Raw genomic sequence first — 17,711 nt, 5'->3', positions numbered from 1 at the left:
CTAACCTAAACCTGCCACTGTCTCAACATCAGCACCCTAGGAGAAGGGGAAAAAAAACAGTCCTCACCTGTAAGAATTTTACAAGTTTAATGTGAAAATCAAAAAAAGAAAAAAAATACAAATAGAAAGAAGTTCATATTCTTTAATGTTGTACAAAAAAGTATGAGTAGAACCAAAAGTAAATTAAACATTATCACATTTGTTTACACCACCATCTAGTTCTTCATATTAACTTTACTATTCAAACAACAGAAAGTAGGTAGCAATTTAGGGAATGGGAAAGAGATAAAAACCAAAAAAAACTTTTCTACCATATTTATTCTACACTGTGTATAGCTGTGCTCACAGAGACGGCTTCTTTTACTTCTCCACTGTGCAGGAATTCAGTTGTATATAAAATTGAACCTGAATTTTAGAAAGAACAGTATCTTTATTAAAAACAGCATTATTTACAAAGTTTTTTTTTTTTTATCTTAGATGATAAAGAAATTTGGACATTTCTACCCTCCCTTGACATTTTTGGCATTTCTACACCAAAACATCCTTTTATCTGACCTGTCTCATCTTACACATTAAATAATAGTGTTGCTAAATCCTCACAACTAAAAAAGAAAATTTAAGAGTGTACATTTAATTATCCACTAAAAAGTTCCTTGAGAGAAGGAAAATTTTTTAACTCATTGTGTTATGCCACTCAGCACAGTTCCTGATACCGGACAAGCAGTGTTCAAATAAATGAATTATATGACTCTTTTTCATATCTCACACTTCAACTTTTAACTCAACAGCAGACTGAAGAAGAGATGCAAAAGATAAAAGTTTGACTAGTATAACAAAATGGAAAGAACCAATTTCATACTCAATAAGGTTTCAGAGAAGGCCAAAATCACTATTAGAACTGTTTTTGAACTAATATTTATTAAGCATTTACCAGGCGCCTGGCACTGTTGTAAGCACTTTACATGCATTTTTTCACTTGCTCCTCATAATTCTATGAAGTGGGGACTACAACCCTGATTTACAGGTGAAGAAATAAGCAAATAGGTATAATCATTTGTCCAAGGTCATGCTGCCAGGAAGTTATTAAAGGTGGAATTCAAATCCAAACACTGCCCACAGTATCTATATTCTTAGCCACCACATTACCCTGCGGTCTATCTATAGAAGACTCTAAGAACATCAACCAGTACAAGTCACTTTTTTAAAAAACACCTTTCTTATACCTGTCTCTACCAAAAACAAACAAAACAAGAAAACTAAACTCCACGTATGTAAAAACTCAGGAATTAATCCCTCATATCCCAGTAGACCTAAATATAGCACATTTCAAAGAAGAAAGAGAACATCTTACACAAAGATGTAATTCTCCACATTTTCATATAGGTAATTCCCCTCAATATTATTATATTGTGCTGACTGCCATTTTATCATATCCTCTTTGAATGAAGACTTCAAACTTAACAGTAACAAAAATATCAGATGTGGAGAAGAACATTCACCCAAATACCGGAATGTCATGCTGCAACTTGGGGAGTCTGGGGATACTTTTAGTCAGTCATACTTAATCTATGGCTTGTGCATGAGCCAAGAAACCATCTATAGTCTTAGTTTCCTTAAAGACCAAAATTCATAACTATCCTTTATCAAACAGCTCAGAATATCTTAAATCTGGCAATTTAGATGAATCAGCCACAAAATGTTCAACTTTCCATACCTGCTCAGAAGCTGAGGGAGACTAGAAATGATGGGTCCATATCCTGGTGCATTGTCATACAATTCAAACAATGGTGCAGCTACAAGCTTGTAATTTTTAGGGACTGCAAACAAGGCTAAAATAAAACAAAATAAAATAAAATAAAAACAAAACAGTATACATTTTCTATAAATTCTTAGACAATCACTGCTTACAATTCATTTGTAAAATAATCACCCATTTTATATTTGAGAAACTCCTGAGGAAAAAGGTAATTCTCCTTAACACATTTTGGTTATCTTTTTTTTTTTTTTTTTAAAGATTTTATTTATTTATTTGTCATAGAGAGAGAAGCGAGAGTGAGCACAGGCAGACAGAGTGGCAGGCAAAGGCAGAGGGAGAAGCAGGCTCCCTGCCAAGCAAGGAGCCCGATGTGGGACTCGATCCCAGGACGCCGGGATCATGACCTGAGCCCAAGGCAGCTGCTTAACCAACTGAGCCACCCAGGCGTCCCTGGTTATCTTTTTTTAAAGGTTTTACTTATTCATTTGACAGAATGAGAGGGAGAGAGGGAGAGAGTGAGCACAAGCAGGGGGAGTGGCAGGCAAAGGGAGAGGGAGAACCAGGATCCCTGCTGAACAGGAAGACGATGCGGGGCTCCATCTCAGGCTGGGATCATGACCAGAGCCGAAGGCAGAGGCTTAATCAACTGAGCCACCCAAGCACTCCATTTTGCTTGTGTCTTTCAAGCAAAGTTCATAGTCAGTGTTATTAACAAGCACGAGCACATTATAAGCGCTGGCCCTGGAAACAAAGGGAGAAGAGCCAAGCCTTCGGGTTTATAATTTATTTTGAATCCCATTTTAAGACTATGATAAGAAATATTTGTTAAAATGTACAACAGGCCCAAAGGTGGCATTTAAAAAATTAATTCCTCTGTCTCCTAAAAGTTTCAGTTTATCACAATGAGAATATCAATACCAAAAGCTAAACAGTTATTTTAAAACACTACTATCAGGTATTTAGGCTCTCATAAAATTTACTCTTCCCCCTATAGCATGTCTGGCACATCTATGTGAAGAACTAGTTAATTCTGGGGCACCTGGGTGGCTTAGTCAGTTAAATGTCTGACTCTTGATTTCAGCTCAGGCCTCTGTGCTCAGTGTGGAGTCCACTTGAGAGTCTCTTTCTCTCTGCTGCTCCTCCTGCTTATGCTCACACTCACACTCTCTCAAATAAATAAGATCTTTAAAAAATAAACAAAATAAAATCTTTTTTAAAAAAGTGGTTAATTCTATATATACATAGTATATTTTTATTTTCACAATAAATTCAAAATTCAAGGAACTTGGAGAAAACTCAAATAAAAGTATTCTTGAAATTACTCTACAAAAGTTTTCAGATGGCTGCATTCAAAAGCAGAATAACTTACCTTTCTCTTGAAGTTGAACCAAAAACAACTTCTTATGTTCCTTAGGTTTTGTAATATGTGCAGGAATATACGGGTACTAAAATCACAAAAGAGAATAATTTGTATTTGCCAAGACCTTCCTCACACCTCCGTGCCTTTATTTATCGACTTCTTCCATTTCAGACGTTAAGATCAAGTTATCAACCCTGAGACCAAGTTCCTCATAATCCCAACACAATTTTAACATGTATGCTGTGGTTTCATTTCTTTCTCTCTCTGTTTCCTTCCCAATACAGCATAAACTGCTGGGAGAAACAGAACTCTTTCTAGTCTTCCCTTTATCAGAACCTGGTACCTAACCGATGTTCTGAAAGATAAATGCTTGATAAATACAACATAACGAGTAGTAAACCATTTAGCCATTCAAATCAGTTTTAGGTGCAGTCACAGGATTTATAGCTTGAGGAACTTACAACCCAAAGAAGTTTACTATATTAGAAGTCTCAATATGCCCTTTGAGGTATCTGACAAGACAGTGCTCCAACAACGAGACACACACACACACACACACCCTGACACACACTTTAGGAACACCAGCCTGGAAAACTTGTGTGTTATTCCTGAGCTTCTAGTTTGATCCAAGAATGTTCAGAAACCAAAAGTCTCAGTGGAGTCCTGTCAGCTATAAAGAGTAAAGTTGCTTGTGAAAATGGAGAAAATATTCTGGAGAACTTAAGGGATTCTCGAGAGAATTAGCGAGGGGAGGTTAGGACCTCAGAAAGAATTCTGGAGAGTCAATCTGAGAAGTCAGAGGTACAGAACTCACCTCCATCTCCCCACATACATTCAGAAAAATCTACTCTGGCTTTGGGAGTTGTATTTTGAGGGCAGGGGAGTTGGAAAATGCTGAAAATAGATATAAGGGGAGAGTAGGATAAAACAGAGGCTGCCAAAAGGAGGAAACATCACCCACATTTTATGTAAGAACTTACACTGAGAAGCTGCAAGTCTTTCCCAAGACTACACAACTAAGTAATGATACTAGGATTCAACCTCATCTAGTCAACCCTTATCTGATGATAAAAGCCTGTTATTTCGCACTATTCCACCCCACTCAACATCCCAGTATTCGAGTTAGAATAATGATACACCAGAGCCATCCCTAAGGTATGATAAATGAAGACAACTGTTCCAGGCTTTGGAGGTGCCCTACATGGTCATGAAAACCAGGCACACTGGCAATGACAGACAGAGCAGTGAGAAGTAGTCTGAACAGCACAGGCTACAGGAGTCCTGTGGTTCATATACAACAAAAGCTCCTAAACCATGACCAAACCAAAGTGACTGACTGGCATTACCCCATTTTCTTCTACTTGGGGCTATATGTTCCTCTTCTTTTAATACTTTCTTCTCCAGAGGTGCCTGGGTGGCTCAGTGGGTTAAAGCCTCTGCCTTTGGCTCAGGTCATGATCCCAGAGTCCTGGGATCGAGCCCTGCATTGGGCTCTCTGCTCAGCAGAGCCTGCTTCCCTCTCTCTCTGCCTGCCTCTCTGCCTACTTGTGATCTCTCTCTCTGTCAAATAAATAAATAAAATCTTTAAAAGAAAAAAAAAAAACTTTCTTCTCCAGTCTTCATCTTGGAGTTTAAGCCAACTGCAACTTTATACAAAAATACAGGGAGATGGTGTCATGCTCTTTTCCCACTGACACCTAACCACTACTCCAAGTGTATGAAATGAACACACAACACTTATGCTGCACCTCATGCTAGCAGAGCCAACCCCACAGGGTTCCATCCATGAAGGCAACTGTCCTAGGACTTCGGTAGGAGAGATGAATGAGGGTATTCAGAGAGAAACCTGAAAAACTTTTGTGTTATTACTGGGCTTCCAGTTTGATCAAAGAAGGCTTAGAAACCAAAAAAAATTAACAATAATCGTTTTATGTACCTTCGGACCAGGAACCTCACTATTTTCAGATGAAATTATACTTTCTTAAAGCCAAGACAATTTTCAGGTGGTGAGAACTAGTGCCAGCTCCCACAACACCTTCTCTTCCTATCCCTCAGCTATACCAGAGAGTCGGAAGGAAGAGGAGGACATAATCATCTTTTTTGCTTGGCTGATATTTTATATAATTCTTAGCCGGGAACATGCTGTCATGCAAAGAAGCGATCTAAGTCATAAAGCCTTGTTAACAAGATTCAGGATCAGAGTCTCCCATCAGATAAAGATAAGAAAATTTGAGCTCAGTACCATTATCAATCATTACAATGGATTAGAACACAAAGAATATATTTAAACCATGACATCATAGAACACTTTAAAAGGTCACTGAACCAGATGCTTTTTGGCCCCGAATTACCTCATTACCACCCCGTCAGATCTCGTCCCACCTCAGATTTCAGGAAATTGCCAGAAATTGGCAATTGAAAATTGGAAATTGGAAATTGAAATTGGAAATTGGAAATTGCCAGAAAGCTCCCAGCTTACTGCCACTGTCTCACTCTCTGCTTTTCAGCCTCAAAGAGTTTCTAAAGCCCCAGAAAAATCTCACAACCTGTGCTCTGACTCAACATGAAAGTGCAAGGGAGTTAATACAACCCTCATCCAATGGGGTAGGAGTCTCCAGCCTTCCATCCTTCTAATGAACAATTTTAAGGTACATTGCATGGTTCCTCACAGTCCTTAGCAGGATCGATCCAGTTGCTCATAGCTGTATTCCCTCATCAGTCTCATCAGTCTATTGTTTTCTGGGATCATTTCCCAAACAATCTATCTGCACCCAAGTCTCTGTCTTATTCTTTCTTGTGAATAAAGTCTTTGAAGGATACTAATAAATTAACTCATTCTTCTGAAAAGAAGCATCTATACTTTCCTACATAAATTATACCTCAGGGTAACCAAATAGTTGATCAGAGAAGTTTCCCTTAATAAAAGGATCACAAACGGGGCGCCTGGGTGGCTCAGTGGGTTAAAGTCTCTGCCTTCTGCTCAGGTCATGATCCCAGGGTCCTGGGATCAAGCCCCACATTGGGCTCTCTGCTAAGCGGGGAGCCTGCTTCCTCCTCTCTCTCTGCCTGCCTCTCTGCCTACTTGTGATCTGTCAAATAAGTAAATTAATTAAATCTTTAAAAATAAATAAATAAAAGGACAACAACCCTAATGAATTAATAAGCCCAAAAAACTATTATCAACGAGCAGCTAACATTACAAAAAGACATAACCAGACATTACAAAACTTCTGATGGAAGTACACGGTACTGTCTGTGAGGGCCATCCCCCAAGATGACCCCCAGCGACCCATCTCCTGGTATGCACACTTTTGTGTAGTCGCCTCCCACAATGTACTATGTTGGCTTGTGTGACCAGTAGCATACAGCAGAAGTGACAGTATGTCACTGTCAGATTAGGTTATACAGACCACAGCTTTCTTGCTCTCTGTCACTTTCTCCACCTCGGATCTCAAGCTCTAGGGGAAGCCAGCTGCCTCACTGGGAGTTACCCTATGGAGACACTCTCCTGGTAACAGAGAGCGCCTTCAGGTCAACACCCAACAAGGAACTGAAGCCTTCAGTCCAACAGCGCAGGAAGAAAGGCCTGCTAACAAACATGCATGAACCTGGGATCAGATCCTTCAGCCCTAGTCCAGCCTTGAGGTGACGCAATCCCAGCTGACAGCCTGCCCATAACCTCTTGAGACCATGAGCCAGAACCACCCAGCAAGGCAGCTCCCAGATGTCTGACCTTGAGAAATGAAGATAACAAACGTCTGCTGTCTTAAACTGCTAAGTTTAGGGGTAATTTATTATGCAGAAATTAAACAATATACCAGCTCTGGTGAGCCTTATACTTCCCCACCAGCCAAATCCAGTTTCTTGATCTACCAGTTTATAGGACAGAAGTGAAAGAACTATACGTTCAATGACAACAGGCAGATGCAATCAGCAATGGCAACACAAAGGACTTTAAAAGCTTGTTTTTATTAATAAATTATGAGGGGGGAAAAAAGAGAACCAGGAAAGTGACCAGCCAAAAGAGACTTAAGAGACTATCCTAATTTAAACAAATTAGAAAACAAAATACAAGCTTGAAACTAGTCAGAGATACACATATTTAATGATATTATGGAATAATTCCTTACTCTTAGTTGAGAATGTATCCTGTGTTGTTTTTAAAGAGACCTTTACGTTTTAGAGACATATACTGAAATATTTACATTTGACATGATTACCTAGGACTTGTTCCAAAATAATCGAAGTTGAGGGAGGGGAAAAGAGTGCCAGGTGAAGTCTGACCATGAGCTGCTAACTGTTGAAGGTGGAAGACAGGTAATGGGATTTATGGACTTTTATTATTCCTACTTTTTTTTTTTTTTAAAGATTGTATTTATTTATTTGTCAGAGCGAGAGAGGGAGAGCGAGCGAGCACAGGCAGACAGAATGGCAGGCAGAGGGAGAAGCAGGCTCCCTGCCGAGCAAGGAGTCCGATGTGGGACTCGATCCCAGGATGCTGGGATCATGACCTGGGCCGAAGGCAGCTGCTCAACCAATTGAGCCACCCAGGCGTCCCTATTATTCCTACTTTTGTATATGTGAAATTTTTCTTTAAAAGAAAAAAATGCTTGATTTTTAAAATTTTTTATCTGCATTAATGAGAGAGAAAGTCAAATTCTGCTATACTCTTTTCCAAAGGCTGGAATTTAAGTAGTTTTCTACTTCCCTAAATGACCAGCAAAGAGAAAAGAACACTGACCTGAGGAGGTTCAAAATTTGGTCTCCACCAGTTACCAATGCAGTCATCAATGACCCAGTCTTGCAGGACACCATCTTGACGACCCAGTATCTGTCAAAAAGAAATAATACAACCAGTAATACCTACCCATGAATATACTTCTTTTGTAAAGATATAAATTTCCTCTTTATCATTTCTTGTCTACTATTATCTATGTCATTTGGCCCAAGACATAACTATTAGTACCAAAATGGCAATCTAGCAACAACATAACTATATAGGACCAACAAATCTGTTGTTATGCCCTGGCCACACAAGAAAAACCAAAGGTGACCAATTTCTTACATAACCCAATGCCATACATACAATAGTTTTACTAGAATCAACTGTAGCTTGTGTAAATCGCCACCTAACTAAATTATAGAAAAAAACTTTCATTTTTATAAATCTGTGTGGCAGAATATTAAACTTAAGTCATTTTAATCAAAATTATACTCTATATGTTTTAATTGGTCAAACATGGTTCTACAAGGTCTACAATGAGAAAGAGCAGTTCCCTGTCCCACTTTCCCCATTTCCATTGGCTACAACTTTCAACTCTTAGTGTTTTTCCCCCATACTCGCCTCTACTCTTCACAAGCATTCACCTTGTTTTTAAAGAAACTATTTTAGTTCCAGAGGGTTGCTAGAGGGGAGGTGAGCAGGGCAGACCGGTGTGTGGGCTAGATGGGAGATGGGTATTAAGGACAATTGTGATGAGCACTGGGTATTATATGTAAGTGATGAATCACTAAATTCTACCCCTAAAACTATAAACACTGTATGTTAACTAACTAGAATTTAAATAAAAAACTGAAACAAAAAATCAAACTGTTTTAGTTTCACATTTATAGAAAAAAAAAATGCAAATATGGTACAAACTTCCTATGTATCCTACAGCCAGTTTCCCCTATTAACATCTTATACTAGCACATTTGTCCCAATTAATGAACCAATACTTTTACTTTACTAACTGAAAGGTTAGTTAGTTTTTAACTCCTGTCCTTTCTAGTCCCAGAATTTCCTTCTTTTGTAAAGATATAAATTTCCTCTTCCTCTTACATTACATTTAATTGTAATTTCTCCTATAGACTGTAACAGTTTCTCAGTTTCTTTGTTTTTGATGATCTTCATAGTTTTGAGGAATACTAATGAAATATTTAATACCATGCCTCTCAGTTAGACAGGGATTATGGATTTTGGGGAGTTTAGAGAGGAAGACCACCAAGCTAAAGTACCATTCTCATTACATCATGTCAAGAGCATATTACACAGACACGACTTTTGCTCATGTTAACCTTGATCACTTGGGCTGAGGTACTGTGTATCAGGTTTCTCCACTACAGTTATACTTTTCATGCATGCTTTTTAAAGATCATTTCTTGATTACTTTACATTTTTATAAACCTAAAGTAAAAAAGCAATTAACACCCTCCTATTGTGTGTGAGAATTTAGATCTTTAAACTATATCCTCCACTCATACTTTCTCTTCTACCATCCTCCCACAATCAGTATTTGGTTAAGACTGCATTCAGGAGGGGCAACTGGGTGGCTCAGTGGGTTAAAGCCTCTGCCTTCGGATCAGGTCATGATCCCAGGGTCCTGGGATCGAGCCCCGCATTGGGCTCTCTGCTCAGCAGGGAGTCTGCTTCCCCCTTTCTCTCTGCCCGCCTCACTGCCTACTTGTAATCTGTCTGTCAAATAAATAAATAAAATCTTTAAAAAAAAAATAAAAAGACTGCATTCAGTATTCAAATTACTATGACTAGGTGTCTCGACACACCAGCGCTGAGTAAACTATAATTGCATTTCTTACTACACAACTATCCTTTTCTTTTAGAATAACTGTTTCATACATATATCATTCACTATCACTACTTCATGTCCACATTCTCCCAAGAACTTAAATTTCTTCTCAATTCAAATGTCAAGTATTCTGTCAATTTCACTTTTTTCCCCCAATCAACACTATCATCCTCCTCCGCTCTGTAGTGCTCTCAACCCTGCCTCACAACTCAAGTCAAGAGGCTTCCCTCTGCCTCTCTATGTTGTTAGATCCTCTCTACATTCTGAATCCTGTATCTTCTTAGTTTTTCCTTTCATTTTGGTAGTCAACACCCTCTAGCAGCTTCCTGAGAAAAGTTACAAGATCTGTATTTCTGGAAATTCTGTATGTTTGGAAATAGTTTACCTGCACACTGGATTTATGGTTTGATTATACAGAGAATTCTACAGCAGAAATTATGCTCTCAGAATTATGAAGGCATGTTACAAGACCTTTTAACTTCCAATATTATTTCTAGGAAGTCAATACCTTTTTTGATGATGCTTTGTATTTAACTCATGTCTCCCCTCCACTTCCCAACTTTGGAAGTTTTTAAGATCTTCTCTTTATCCTTACTGATTTAAACTTTCATGATACGCCTTTGCACGGATCTTTTAACGTTCATTATAAAGGGCAGGACAGTAGGTCTTTCTGATCTGAAAACTCATGTTCTTTAAGTTTGGGAAGTATTGCTTTGATATTCTTCCTCTGCTCTATTTGTCTATAATCTATTTTGGTCCTTCTAGAATGACCCACTAATTTTATCTTTTCTCACTTCTGTTTTACCTTTTCATCCTACTTTCTAGATTTCCTCAATTCAATCTTTTAACGCTCTAGTGAATGTTTTGTTTCTGCTAACATTTTTTTTTTGAATACTCATGAGTTCTTTCTTATTGGTTCAATAGTCTTTTTTATGGCCCAAGGTTCCACAGATGAGCTATCTCCTCTCATCACATCCAGAGTAATAATTTTATTGAGTGCTAAATTGTGTTTCTGTTGAGTTCCATTTGCTTTTTTTTTTTTTTAAGATTTTATTTATCTATTTGACAGACAGAGATCACAAGTAGGCAGAGAGGCAGGCAGAGAGAGAGGAAGGGAAGCAAGCTCCCCGCTGAGCAGAGAGCCTGACACGGTGCTCGATCCCAGGACCCTGGGATCATGACCTGAGCAGAAGGCAAAGGCTTTAACCCACTGAGTCATCCAGGCGCCCCTCATTTGCTTCTTTTGATCTCTTTCTTGTTAAGACACTTTCTCCAAAAGCCTGGCTCACAATTAAGGTAAAGTACTAAGGTGCTTAGCTGTCACCCTGAGTGGCAAGGCCACACTATTCTTTGGGAAGATTCCCAAATATCATCATCTGGAGGCGTTTTTTTGGACTGGTCACTTTCTCCAGAAACAAAACCTCCAACATTCAGCCTGGAGTATATTAGCCTAATTGTCACAATTCTATCAACGTAGTAGAAATCTGTAAGTCTCACTATTCAGGATATAAACTCTCATTTATGCTCCTCATCCCTTCCATTTTTTCATTGCTTAGTGTTTTCTGGGTCAATCTCTACTAACAATCCAGTTTCCAGTCTATGCATGCTCCCACTTTCAGGGGCACCTGGCACTTTCAATTCCTCAGCCTGTGTGGTGCTATGAAATGCAAAGTCCTGAACTACCCCCTGCTGGGCTGAGGTTTCTGCCAAGTCAGATGTGATTTGCCCATCTGCTTTTCTAGCTTCTAAAAATTCTTTTTTGCAATTGTCTCATCTTAAACTCCTTCAATCCTACTGAATTTCTATCTTTTAAAAAACCCTTTACTTCCTTCTTGGTGGGATTTCTGAGAAGGAGCTGAGTTAAGCAAATAGGTTCAATCAACCACATGTAAACAGAAGTCCAAGCACAGCACAATATTTAAAAGGTATAATATACTTAAAAAAACACTGGAGAGATAAACCAATAGGTCAAAGTGGTAGAATTACAGGTGATTTTAGTTTTGTTTCTCCTGCTTTTCTGTACTTGCCAAGGTTTTTGCACATAATGCATATTAGTTTTGTAATTAAAGAGGGAAGGACTGCGTGCTTAAAAGAAGAAAAATAATAAAAACAATCTGTAACTTCAAAACCTGGAGCATCTATGCATTTGGCCTCAAGTCTTTAGAGACAGACATTAGAGTGACTTTTAAAAGGTAGCACAATGTGGGTAAAGCTTAAAAGATATGTCAAAAATGAAAACAGCTTTTTAATAGGAATCACTCTTGTCAAAAACCCTATAGAGGCCTACACCACAACAAAACTAATTGTATTCTGATCTCCAGCTCCATGACAAACTACCTGCAAACATCAAGGAAGTTACTTGAACCCTCTGTGCCCAGTTTCCCTTTCGGTAAAATGGGATTAATAACATTACTTCTCCCTAGGGCTGTTGCGACAGCTGAAGGAACTACTGCATGTAAAGCACTCAGAACAATGCCTAGCACGGTAAGTACTCAATAAAATGTTGGCTTTTATTAACCCTTATTGTTACATCTGCACTTCAATGGAAAAAAGTGTTAAGTTCTAGTTCAACTTATAGAAAGTAAACATAGTACTAACACTCTGTTGTTTAAGATTTAGTGAAAACTATTCAAAATAAACTTAAAAATAAAAAAGATAAAAAACCTATTTATCCATTCAGTTGATGGTGTTCAGATGGGCAAGGATAAAACCGCCAAAGCAGTTAAATGGAGAAATACCTCTGTCATTAAGCGTTTTAGTCCTTCAACTTCATCTTCTCCTGGGTTAAGTTCACCACCAGGTCTGTATAAAGGTTAAGAATTTCAGCTTTCAACTTAAAACAATTTTAGGATAACAAGAAGAACACAGTAATAATTATTTCTATCATCTAACTGAATAACTCATATTTCAGTGTCACATACGGCAATTAGAGAAAACAAATGTCAAAGGGAGGGGGAAGAATGTGCTAGAAAATTGAACTCATCCTTTTAATTCACCAGACTAACAGTGCACAAACCCTAGTTTTAAACAAAGTATGTAACATAACAAACAACTTCTAGCCACCAGTCTATCCCACTCTCTTCTCTCTGGAAGGCAATCTGGTCATAATGGATTCTAGAAATGCCCAAAGAGGCAATGGACCAAATTTTTTCAGTCTGAAAAATGCGACATTCTTCAAGAATTCCAAACTAAGGATTTGAGACCTCTCTTTTTGGCACAATCTGGTCAAATGGTTGTGCACTGAATGTATAATACAGAGATATTTATGAGTTTAAGTGATAAAACTAAACAGTTACCTATAAAAATGCAAGTCATTTTAAGAATCAGAAACACCATTCATCCTAAGAAAGAAATCATATCATTTGTTCTTAGTAATGGTACAATGACATCTAGAAATTGAACTTCGACTAAGCAATTTGCTTCATGAAAGCTTCTATCAAGTTCAGTTCTTAACAATATAAAGAAATATGCAGATTGCCAGTTAAGGAATAAATGAGCATTACACTGAAAAATGAAATGATTTTCTCTTTCTAAAGACTCCATTAACAGCAGTGCTTATGTAACTAAATGACTAAAGTCAAAAATGGTCTTCCAAAACTACATAAAACAGCAATCCTATTAAAAGTTGTCTGGCTGCTAACTTCCAATGACACTTACAATTTGAAGAAAGTTGTTCCCAGCTGTAGCAGTAACACATGTGGTAGCCGGTGCTCATGTACAATCAGAACCCCTTCTACAGTCCTTCTCATTCCAATTTTATCAAATTCCTCCCTCATGCGCTGAAATCTGGCTGCAACAGAGCTGTCCTTCTCATAGAGGGGCTCTTTTGTACCAAAAGTATAATTGGTAAGAGGGTACCTGTGATCCAAAAACAAATATCTAACATGAGAACTGAGGACCATAATTTACCATGACAGACACCAAACACACACAAAAAAACTATGGGGGGAAAAGTTTGGAAAACAACAGGTTTTGTCCAAAGTTACACAAGTTAATGTGACAGCAGAGATCAGAATCCAGCTCTTTGGACTGGATGGACAGCTTCCATTACATCAAGTTGCTACACCATACTTGAACTTTCAAGTATATATAACACCACCCCTTAAGGCCCTCAAATGCTTAGAGAAGTGGCTATCTGGAAATCCTCTGGTTTTAGATCCCAGCTGTTAGACTAACACTGTCAACCTGGCTAATGTCCCCTTGGGATCTTCTACTAATCTAACCAGAAATTCTATTAATTATGGGTGCTAAAGACTAATATCTCTTTTTCTACAAAGTGAGCCACCACTTTCCATCAACTCTTCAGTTATTTTTCTCCCAGCCAACTATCCTCAGACTTTTCTATCCACAACTCTTTCCTCTTCAGGTGAACTTTTCCGTCCCCTCTAAATAAACCCTGACTTTTTGCTTGTATTCAATAGCCTTACTCTTCCCTTCTTGTAATTCAAATCCTTTGCCCACCATATCTATTCTGAATATTCTCTCCTCTAGCAAGAATTCCAAATATAGCTCATATTAAGATAGTTTTCATCTTGCCTAGTAAATAGCAAATTTTTCCTTAAAGATAGTTAAAAATCCCCTATTTATATTTAATCAAACATACCACCTTGTAACCCCCCCCATCATTACCCTTACAGTAAAGAACCCTCTGATTTTAAGTCTTTGAGTAAGAATGCTTTGATCACACCTGCCTATTCTGTATCAAAATGACTTAACATTGGGCACCTGGGTGGCTCAGTGGGTTAAAGACTCTGCCTTCAGCTCAGGTCATGATCCCAGGGTCCTGGGATCCAGTCCCACATTGGGCCCTCTGCTCTGCCAGGAGCCTGCTTCCTCCTCTCTCTCTCTCTCTCTCTCTCTCTCTCTCTGCCTGCCTCTCTGCCTACTTGTGATCTCTGTCTGTCAAATAAATAAATAAAATCTTTTAAAAAAAATGACAACATTAAAAGCCAACAACTATATAATTAATCTACTTAGCTATTCTTGAAAGGTAAACAAATCAAGGTTGTCAAAACTTAACACTGAAGCCAGATTCTAGGCATGAATGAAGCAGCTTTAAGGAATTCAAGGACTTCCCCAGTAGACCCAATGCTGAATCTAACATCATTGCTTGTCACAACAATTTCACCCGGTACTATGTGCCAGGCAATTTTTAATATGTATTAACATTTAGTATTCACAACTTGAGTTAGAAAGAATTAAGGATAGCTGTACATATCTAAACTGTAAAGTCTAGCTCTCGTATCAATAAAGAGATGCCATCTAAATGAAATGTAAGAATTTTTATGTATGAAATCATAGTGCCAGCCTGGACATGCATTTTATTCCCATCACACTGTGAACTTTGCAATTTGCAAAGCAGGGACTACATCTTACTTCCTCACCACTGTACACCCAGGGTTATGCCCAGTGCCTGGTACAAAGTAGACTTTCACATAGTACATCCTAAAAGAAAGTATAGTAGGGGAGAAAGGACTTGTTTTCAAGTTAGATTATAACTCACCCAGGAGAACTGAGTTCACAACAGTGTTTGTTTTTTGGGTTTTTTTTTTTTTTCTGCATACCCTATTTATCCAGGAGAGGAAACATTCTGTAAATTCATCAATCCTTAACTTTAAATGGAGTAAAAATTGGGGCGCTCCGGTGGCTCAGCGGGTTAAGCCGCTGCCTTCGGCTCAGGTAATGATCTCAGGGTCCTAGGATCGAGCCCCACATCGGGCTCTCTGCTCAGTGAAGTCTGCTTCTTCCTCTCTCTCTGCCTGCCTTTCTGCCTACTTGTGATCTCTGTCAGGTAAATAAATAAAATCTTTTTAAAAATAAATAAATAAATAAATGGAGTAAAAAATAAAAACACTTCACCATGTTAATTCTACATAGTAACTTGATGCAAATTGATCCAGTAATGAAGTTAAATCAAGGAAAAACCACAAGCCCTACTCCTAATTACCAAAGTAATCCAGAAGCTGTGCTTTCACATTTTTAAAAAGAACATTTGCCTTTTCGGCTTCACGGGTATCTTATGAAGGTGTTTTAAAGAGGGGATATGGGCACCTGGGTGGCTCAGTGGGTTAAGCCGCTGCCTTCGGCTCAGGTCATGATCTCAGGGTCCTGGGATTGAGCCCCGCATCGGGCTCTCTGCTCAGCAAGGAGCTGCTTCCTCCTCTCTCTCTCTCTCTGCCTCTCTGCCTGCCTATGATCTCTGTCTGTCAAATAAATAAATAAAATCTTTAAAAAAATGAATAAAGAGGGGATATGAAATTAAACTGTTATTATGTTGATGTAACAGCTAGAGATATTAACTTGTATATACACACCAATCTAGCCAGATTTCATAAACCCAGTATTTTTATTGTCTAAATTTCCATGCCAGCACCAAATTTTTTTTGCCAAATTGTTTTGCCAAGTAAAACAATAATAGCAATCATCTCTTCAATTTCAAATCATTTTTGAAGGGGAAAAGTTCCTTTATTTGGAAGTAAAATAGAGAAACACCTAAAGTTTCTCATGGAAACGCCAGTATCAGTAAATCCTTGCACTTTTTTTTTTTTTTTTAAGATTTTGTTTATTTGTTTATTTATTTATCTGACAACTCACAAACGGGAGTAGTAGGCAGAGGGAGGAGAAGCCGGCTCCCCACTGGGCAGGGAGCCTAATGCTGGGCTAGATACCAGGACTCTGGGATCACAACCTGAGCAGAAGGCAGATGCCTAATCGACTGAGCCACCCAGGCGCCCCAGTCCTTGCATTTTTTAAACATTGACCAGAAACTGGCCACTTTCCTTCATTAGGGTCAGCACCACGGTGTCTCACAAGCTCTCAGAAGCAATTAAAAAAAAAACAGAGAGAGAATACCAAAAATTTTCTTGAGCCAGACAGAGCTCCAATGCCAACTACCTGCCACTGCGAGATTAACTTTTGAGAGTGACATCGAAATGCAACAGCTTGAAGGGTTCAAAAAGAAAAGTACTGAAAATAAAATGGGTTCTCTGGGGCTACACGCTGGTTCCCTCCAAGGTCTGAATGAAAGCCTAACCTTAACAGTAGGCACCCTCCCAAGTTGCAGCCCCCTGGCTGCTGTCGCTGCGGAGAGAAGACAGGTGAATAAGCCAGATGGCCCCGAGCACATGAATAAAGTGTGGTGTATTCTGGAGCTCAAGTATCAATTAAGCCGTTAAGAGGAAAAAAAAAAAAAAAAAAAAAACCCACAAAAAAAAACCCTAAACCTACGCATTATAGCTAGCTCTCCAAAGCTCACTGCTACAGAAAAATGAAAACTGTGCACACGATACATTATACCGTTCACATCAAAGAAGAACCCACAAAAGCAATACCACATACGTGACGTGAAAACATAAACACTGAATAGGAAAAATGAACACCACGCTCTGCAGATGGTTTCCTCTTGGAGACGTGGGGAAGGGAGGAGTTCAAAAGCAAACTTGGGATCTTCCTATTATGACTGAATCCAGGGGCATGGGAGCAAGCCTTCTCTCCAGGAAAAGAAAACCCTCTCAAGTAGGGCTCTAACTCTGTGGCGCTCGAGGACCACGAAGGGCCCCGCAGGAGCTAGAAAGGCGCGCATTCGCCAGCGGGAGTGGAGGTGATGGGGCGGCGTGAAGCCCGCCGAAGGCCGGGGGCGCGCCGGAAGAAGACTGGGAGCCTTTGGGAGCGCTCACGAGGTAAGGGGGTGCCCGAGAATACAGCGCGCGAAGGCCAGGCCGCACTTACAGGTTGATGGTGCGCTCCAGGGTGAGGGGCTTGGTCTGCTGGATGTACTTGTTGCCGAACTGGTTGACTCCCCGGGGCCAGCCGGTTTGTGAGCGATTAGGCGGCACCACGGACATACTGGCGAGCTCGAATACTTGCGGAGAGTGGAAGTGGGGCAGGCAGGGAGTCTTTCCCTTGCCGGTAGCGGTTATTTGCGTCCCCCTCAGCAGACGCCACCCGCCATTAACATGAGAGCGCAAGAGGAGGGGAAGGCACGCCGGAAGTGCATCCGGAGCCTCTGGCGGCAGGAAGTAGAGAGGCG

At 39.4% G+C, this 17,711-nt stretch overlaps 1 protein-coding gene across 1 annotated transcript; it reads right to left on the bottom strand.

Annotated features, from left to right (window-relative positions):
• Positions 1 to 70: 70 nt before the first annotated feature.
• On the bottom strand, positions 71 to 17,666 carry NUDT21 (nudix hydrolase 21). The gene is made up of 7 exons (XM_047710038.1): positions 17,411 to 17,666; positions 13,340 to 13,540; positions 12,421 to 12,484; positions 7,858 to 7,947; positions 3,126 to 3,201; positions 1,715 to 1,829; positions 71 to 405 (listed from the first exon to the last, which is right to left on the bottom strand). The coding sequence occupies exons 1-7, from the start codon at positions 17,524 to 17,526 to the stop codon at positions 384 to 386; spliced, it is 684 nt and encodes a 227-aa protein (XP_047565994.1). The 5' UTR covers positions 17,527 to 17,666; the 3' UTR covers positions 71 to 383.
• Between the last annotated feature and the right edge of the window lie 45 nt (positions 17,667 to 17,711).

The sequence above is a fragment of the Lutra lutra genome, chromosome 17 (assembly GCF_902655055.1).
Source record: "Lutra lutra chromosome 17, mLutLut1.2, whole genome shotgun sequence".
Taxonomy (NCBI): domain Eukaryota; kingdom Metazoa; phylum Chordata; class Mammalia; order Carnivora; family Mustelidae; genus Lutra; species Lutra lutra.
The sequence above is the reverse complement of the archived record's forward strand: the minus strand, read 5'-3'. Positions and strand labels throughout refer to the sequence as shown.

Bases quoted from the DNA above. Each gene is read 5' to 3' on its own strand.
- NUDT21 (XM_047710038.1), bottom strand. From the start codon at position 17,526: ATGTCCGTGGTGCCGCCTAATCGCTCACAAACCGGCTGGCCCCGGGGA. The intron at 12,485-13,339 runs GTAAGTGTCATT...ACCTTTATACAG, and splicing joins GGAACAACTTTCTTCAAATT to ACCTGGTGGTGAACTTAACC. The intron at 406-1,714 runs GTATGGAAAGTT...TCTAAAATTCAG, and splicing joins CTCCCTCAGCTTCTGAGCAG to GTTCAATTTTATATACAACT.